The sequence below is a fragment of the Neofelis nebulosa genome, chromosome 9, assembly GCF_028018385.1.
Source record: "Neofelis nebulosa isolate mNeoNeb1 chromosome 9, mNeoNeb1.pri, whole genome shotgun sequence".
Lineage (NCBI taxonomy): Eukaryota > Metazoa > Chordata > Mammalia > Carnivora > Felidae > Neofelis > Neofelis nebulosa.
In genome coordinates, this window is record NC_080790.1 from 120,654,366 (window position 1) to 120,661,993 (window position 7,628).

The following is a 7,628-nucleotide window of genomic DNA, read 5'->3' on the forward strand; positions in this document are numbered from 1 at the left end:
CGCTGGGTCAGAGAGGGCCCTGTGTGCTCTCTCGGAACGTCCGCGGCATCTCGGCGCTGCCGTGTTTGGAGGGTGGGGGCCGTCCCGCGCGTGTGTGTCCGGGGATGCCACGGAGGGGCCTGCAGCCGCGCCTGTGCACCCTCACTCCTCAAGCCCTCTGCTGAGCGCTGTTTGTGTTTCAGGTTCAGCTTGCCTCCAACCCGGTGCTGGACGCTTGGTACGGCGCTCGGGACTGGGCCTTGGATCACCTGGATGATGACGAGGTCTGGATCACCAGGAAGGAGTATGAAGAGAAGGGAGGAGAGTACCTCAAGGAGCACTGCGCGTCCAACATCTATGTCCCCATCCGCCTGCCCAAGCAGGCCTCACGCTTCTCAGACGCCCAGGCCCCCGGCAAAGGCTCGGGGGCCAGTGGAGGCGGTGCTGGCGAACAGGCGTAGCAGGGGCCCTCTGGGACCCGGGGCCGTGTCGGCCAGCATGACGGGCGGTGGCTGTGCCAACTGTTGTCCACTCTGAGCCCTCTGGTAGCGCTGGGGTGCGAGCACTGGGGAGAGCAGCGAAGGGACCCTGGGAGTTACTCTTGGAACTGCATTCACTTGGGGCTCCTGCAACGAAGAGACTTTATGTGACCTTCTGGTGTCTTCGCCGAACCACGGATGAGCTGTGGCATCGGCTTTCCGCAGCAGTAAATGAAGACGGGTGGAGGACAGGGATGTACAAAATGTAAAAATTGCATTTCTTCATTTCAAAAACATCTTTTTTAAAGAAAATCCCTAAAAAAAAATCCTTTAAAATTTATACTATCAGTGTAGACGTTTTTCTGACTTCATTCAGAATTGTGTGAACGCCCAGCAGGTGGAGGCCTTTCTCACATATACAAAAAATGGTGATGTTGGTGTGACAAAAGCAGTCACCCACAAAATCTCAGGAGCCTGGATTTAGGGTGGGCCCTCCATCCAGTGACTGGTGTCCTTGTATAAGAAATGACACAGGGGAGAAGGCCATGCGAAGACAGAGGCAGAGACTGGAGTAAGGTGGCCACAAGCCAGGGAACGCCAGAAGCCACCAGAAGCTGGAAGAAGCAAGGAAGGATTCTCCCCTTTCATAGGGAGTATGGCCCGGATGACCCCTTGATCTGGGTGTCACCAATGCAGAACTGCGAAAGGATAAATTTCTGTTGCTTTAGCCACCACGTTTGTGATTATTGGTTACAGAAACAGATGTCCAGGTTGAGTCTGGGAAGGAATCTGAATATGGGTGGGAAGTTTTTAAGCCATAAGGAAGCAGATAAGTTGCCCACAAGATAGAAGATTCCTAGAAGGAATAGGGAGGAGGGTTTGGAAAGGGCACAAGACCAGAGCTGATGGTCCTGGAGAGGATCCCCTTCTGGGGATGAGGGAGGCCCCGAGGCAGCCCGAGGTGGTGTAGGGGGAAGCACAGAAGGGGCTGGCGCTCCGAGACTTACTACAGCCAACAGAGGATCACAGGAAGCCTGACCACGCAACCGTGCCGAGTACTGCAGAATGCCTCGCTGCAGCGCCTGGAGGGGGAGCCCCCGAGAGACTTGGAGACCCGCCCAGACCCTCTCCCTGCCCTGCTCCTTACCCGTATCCTCCAGCTGAGAGTTGCTCAGGTAAACCTAACACGCTCAACTGTGAACATTAGTAACACTGCAGCATCCTAATGGGGATCTGCGAGAAAAGACCAAATCCAGAAAATTCAAAGTCAAACTTGTTAGCAGAAAACACTGAGGGAAAAAAAGCCAGAGGAAAATTGCAATGTGGCATTCAGACATGAATTAAATAATTAGGCAAGCACATCTAGTCGGGAGGGTACCACAACAGAAATGGAAAGCTTTGGGTAGAAATGACCAGACGGATGTGAAATGGGAACTGACAGGACCCAGGAAAGAAACTGAATAAAACCGAAAAATGATCTCAGAAACCTAAATCCAAGATGCTCAAGGGGGGAGATACTCACCCGGGGAAGAAAGAAAACGAAATAACCAAATGAGAGAGAATTAAGAGAAAGTTACAGATAAGGCAAAGGAACCTGAATCAAGCTGAACATAGTTGAAGAAAATTTGTGTTGAATTTTCTATTGTAAAGGAAGAAGAGAAACAATGGAACGAAATTCATGTTTAAAGGGTAATTGAATGATACTTTACCCCTTAAGAGAAAATGTTCTGCATATAAGTACTGCAGAGACATGCTGTGTACATGCTTGGGAAAACTGGCTCAGAAGTGCCAACTCTAAGAAAATCCTAGCCAAATAAGTCCTCTGGGCCTTCAGGCGAAAAGACAAAGTGATTTGCACTATAAAGGAAAATTAGGTGTCATCAGACTTTCTAAAGGCACTGTATAACACTAGGGAGTTGACAAAAGAAATTGAATAATGATAAAACGAAAATGGTAAAATAAGCTTATTTGAAAAAAAACCCACAATAACATTTAAGAAATACTACAAAACCTAGCAAAAGATCAACAAAAATTTAGTGGAACGAATAGAGAAAGAACAAATACACGAAATAAGGAAATAATACTAAAACAAGAAAAATCAGAACTGTGGGACAAGTCTTTGCAAATACATTTGAAAATATAGATAAAATCATCATGTTTTAGGCAAATATCATTTACCAAGACTGACCCTGATAGAGATCTATAAAGTTTGGAAAGACCCATTTCCATACAGAAACTAAAGACCATTGTCACAGAGCTGCCCCCTCAAAAAGGCTCCTGATCCAGTTATGTTCACAGAATTCTATTAGCCTTTAAAGACCAGATCCTTCCAATGTTCCTTATTTTCAGAGCATAGAAAACAAAAGAAATTCTCTACATTATTTTTAGGCATAACTTCTATCCAAATCTGATTGCGTGCACACGCACACAGACCCACCATAGCCCAGCCTCCCTTAAAAATATCAGTGAGGTAAACACAAGTCAGTTATTTACAAACGGAATCCATCAGCTCATGAAAGGATAATACGTGGTGACCAAGTGGTTTTTACTCCGGGGATGCGAGCGTAGCCACCAAATACCGAAAACCTCAGAGCCTTCACACAAGGTGTATTTCGTATGCTGTGTGTCCAGTGAATGTCAGCATGTGCGTGTGGGCTGGGGGTGGGGGGCATGCACTGTCCCACAGAATCATTGCATGCCATCTTAGGATTCTGCCATCTCAACGCAAAGGAAGGAACCAGGAACATCAGGAGTCCAGTCCCGGCTCCGAAATGCTTCCACCAAGAACTGACGTTATATAGAGCACACCTACTCAAGATTTCTTTCATTGGCCAGAGCACATAATTTAGCCCTGTGTGATTTAGCATTCCATTTTATCTCCTCTGACTAGTTATGTCTCTGTCATTTTTGAAAGGTGATCTAGAAGTTACAGTGTACATGCTTAACTTATCGTAGTCTGCCATTACTTAATTCTAGAACACTTCACCTACAGTGTAAGAATGTTGTCACATAGAACTCCATTTTTCACATTGGAGATTTGCTGTTGGTATCATGTGCTTTGCTATTCACTTATGGTGTAAACCCCGTAACACGTTTTTAATTTTTTAAATTTAGTCGGTAGTCTTGGAGAAATCTAGAAAGATAGGGTTTTACCTGCATGTTGACTCTTACTGGTCAAGAAAGTGATGGGGGTGGGGGGTGGGGGAGGCTTCCTTGGCTTCAGTACTTGCACATTCTTCTCAGGAAATGCCAAAGGACGGGCGGAGGCTTCCTTCTGGAAGGAAGATTTTGGAAACCATCTAGAAGAAGTGTACTGGGATTCTTCCCATAGCCATTCTCCAACATGGACAACAAGGGTTGTCTGGAAGATGCATTCACCTGCTTGGTTCTTTCCAGCCTGAGTAACATTTTGTTGGACACTTGGCTGGGAGGGGGCTATATTGGATCCTGCCAGCCCTCTCCCAGCCTGGACAACCATCTGGGGATTGCCCAGGAGCCAAGTTGATGGGCATTCCTCAGTCTAGATAAACCTCTGGAAACTCTTCAACTTTAGTTTGGGAGGAGGAGTTTACTTGATGATCATTCCCCACCTTGGAACACCAGCAGTCCTTTGGACTGGGTCAAGTAGAAGTGTTGTTAAATCTAGAAGGCGTTATCCTTGCCAGCAAATGTCCATGCCCTCGTCAGTATTCACAGTAAAGGATGTTCCAAGAGTATGAACTGAGGAAGTCTTTTTGTTGATAGTGGTCCTGTCAGGCTTTGTCATAGGCCTTCCCGTCAGCCATTGTGAGAAGGCACACCTAGTTGCTAAAGTACACAAATAAGAATCTGAATAAAACCAAAACATTTACAAAGACACCCCCCCCCCCCAAGGAGGAGGAGAATCTAGCCTCTTCTTGGCAGCTCTCCCCACATTCTGGGTCTGACAGTAGGGAAGCTCTTCCAAGATTATTGAGGTAGCTGGGAAGTCTGGGGACCTGCCAATTACACCCAGTTCATCCTGGCATCCCCTCTGTGTGGTGAGCCTTGGGTTTTGGAAATAGGATGAGCAAACAGACCTGTGGTGCCCCCACTTTGGGGGCTGAGAGGTGACGTGGATGCAGAATATCCCGAAGCCTCTTTTCTGAATTTGGGACTGATGTTGGAGAAGGACCAGAATGAAAAGAGCTTCCAGAGAGTCTGCTTGGGTGAAGAAGATAAAAGCAGGGGGTGGCCGGAGAAGGTGAAGCTCCTGGGCCTTGGCCCCTTGTGAGCTCTGGGAGCAGAGTTGGCAAACTCCCCAAAGCTCTTTTCCTTTCCGTCTTCTGAGTTCCCAGGCCTGCTCAAGGCTCGACCTTGAGAATGAAGATCTTCCTCATTGGCAATTTCTAGGGAAGAGACTCTCACAAAGAAGGAGGCGGTTCCTCTTCCCCCTGAAAGTTTGGAGAAGCAGGCACTCTCCTGAGAGCAGCAGAAAGCTGTTTCAAAGAGCCCGTTCGGATAAAATGTGGGACTCTCATCCTGCTCTGATTTTGGCTGCAGATGTTATTTGTAACAAAGGACTCTCTTAAGTCATCTGGGTTTCAGAGAAATGTAATCGTGCTGTAAAAATAAATCTTCAAAAAGGTTGGTATCTTTAAAAATTAAAAAAAACATGTAATTGGTAGCTTTGCTTAATTATATATTGCCCAAATAATAGCATTTCATTTGACATATCTCTGCTTAAAAATGAAGGTAAGGGGCGCCTGGGTGGCTCAGTCGGTTGGGCGTCCGACTTCAGCTCAGGTCACGATCTCGTGGTCCGTGGGTTCGAGCCCCGCGTCGGGCTCTGGGCTGATGGCTCAGAGCCTGGAGCCTGCTTTCCGATTCTGTGTCTCCCTCTCTCTCTGCCCCTCCCCCGTTCATGCTCTGTCTCTCTCTGTCTCAAAAATAAATAAACGTTAAAAAAAAAATTAAAAAAAAAAAATGAAGGTAAAACTATTTGTCCATTGTCTGTATTTGCAATTTCCCTCTTCTTTCTCCTCTGACTATGACTTTGAATTAACAATACACGCTTTGCATATTTGGCTTTGGAACTGTGTATATGTTACATGCAGTTATAAAACAAACCAACTTTTTATTCACAATGTGAGCACAATCCTTAAAAATCAAAAGCAGAGTGGCACAAGTGAACCTCATTATCAAGTTGGCAGCTTACTTACACAGAGGGGTCTTAGTTTATGTCTTGAATGAGGTGACTTTAATTAGGTGATTTTATTTTAAGTGACTTTTTTCACAGCAATGAAGAAAAAAAGTCCAGTAAGTGAATGTACATCTTTAGTGGGATATAGTTGTATCCCACTAAAAACAACTGTAAGCAAATCTTGCTGTTTTCAGCAATTATGTTATTAGTAATGGCATTGGTATGGCTATTCTGAAGATATGAATATATATATATATATATATATATATATATACACATATGTATACATATATATGCAAATAATTATGTTAATGTTGTTAGAAACCAACATTTCCAGCCTAAGAGACCAGAGATAAAAATATAAAGTCAAAAATTAAAAGTCCTATAATCCTGAATTTGGATCACAAGTATCAGAGCACATGATGTATTTTCTCTCCGAACATAGTACCGTCTTCCTTGAAATAGGATCTAGAAATAATGAACAACCCAGTATTAAGGAACACCCCCAGTGTGGCTTCCCATTAAAAGGAACCAGGGCTCATTAAAAGGCACTGTTTCTTATTAAAAGGAACCAGGGCTCCTTGGAGAAATGACTGCTTCCCGTTCTGGGGCAGGAATTATACAAGATGAACCTGGAAAATCCTGTTGCATCAGAAAGCAAGGAAACTATCAAAGATTCCCAAAGACTCCCGGGTCGTCTTGAAAGAACCCAGGAGCTAACTTGAAGTGGCTCCCACTGGCCAAGGAATGAGATCGTTGGAGCATCAGAAAGAATACAAATGAAGGGTTAAAGCACATCAGGTGTCGAAATCCATGAATTCATCGTTGGTAATCTTTGGAGGAATCCGCTCATAATTTTGAAAAGAATATAAAGTGAAAGAAGCAGGTATTCATCTTGCCTTTCCCGTACCAAATGTACCCCATGGTAAACAGATACATGACAGGGGAATTTTTCTTTATAGAGGATTCCCAGCTAATAGAAGAAGAAGGAATGATAGAATACCACCATTTTCCAGGGCGCCCGGGTGGCTCAGTCAAACGTCCAACTCTAGATTTCAGCTCCGGTCACGATCTCATGGTTCATGGGTTTGAGCCCCGCATCGGGCTCTGCACTGACCGCACGGAGCCTGCTTGGGATTCTCTCTCTCTGTGTCCCTCCTCCACTCTCATGCTGTCTCTCGGTCTCTCTCAACAATAAATAAACATTAAAAAAAATAAAATTAAAGGGGCACCCGGGTGGTTCAGTCGGTTGAGCGTCCGGCTTCGGCTCAGGTCATCATCTCGCAGTGTGTGAGTTCGAGCCCCGCATCGGGCTCTGTGCTGACAGCTTGGAGCCTGGAGCCTGTTTCGGATTCTGTCTCCTTCTCTCTCTGCCCCTCCCCTGCTCACGTTCTGTCTCTCTCTCTCTCTCTCTGTCTCTGTGAAAAATAAATAAACATTAAAAAAATTAAATTAAAAAGCATTAGTACTCTCATTTAGCCTTGTTTTGTTTGTCACATAGCACTATGTCTTAGATGTCATTCCACGTCGTTGCATACAGAGTGGCTTCTTTGTCATCTTTGAAAAATGTATGTATGTGTGTATGTGTCACAAACATGACAACTCCGTGAGAATGTGATCAACATGTCCATGACCTATATATGCTTTCCCCACAAACAGTAGCGTGCTATGCACAGTATAACAGTGTATCTTGGAAATCATACCACATCAGTACAAAGAGAACCTCCATGTTCTTTCTTTTATCTTTGTTTTTATGTTATGTTCCATGGATAACTCATCCACAGCCTTCTGAAAAACTGCCCCCCGACCCTTTGGCCTTTTATACTAAGAAATGTGGTAAGAATTGCAAACATTTTCCTGTAATGGGTGTTTGTCATTTGACTTTTGTTGAGGTATTTTTCCATGCATAATTCTTTATGGTCTCAAATCAAGCAATCTTTTAAAATTGCTTTTGGGTTTTATCTCATCTTTAGAAAAGCTTTACTCTGAGATAATGAAAAAAAAATCTT

At 44.7% G+C, this 7,628-nt stretch overlaps 1 protein-coding gene across 1 annotated transcript in view; it reads left to right on the plus strand.

The window, feature by feature from the left end:
* ACTR5 (actin related protein 5) overlaps positions 1–1,984 on the plus strand; it is a 29,093-nt gene extending 27,109 nt beyond the window's left edge. The window contains exon 9 of the mRNA XM_058685590.1: positions 183–1,984. Coding sequence (XP_058541573.1) covers positions 183–440 — 258 coding nt within the window. The 3' untranslated portion in view covers positions 441–1,984. The remainder of the gene's footprint in view (positions 1–182) is intronic.
* The last annotated feature ends 5,644 nt before the right edge of the window (positions 1,985–7,628 follow it).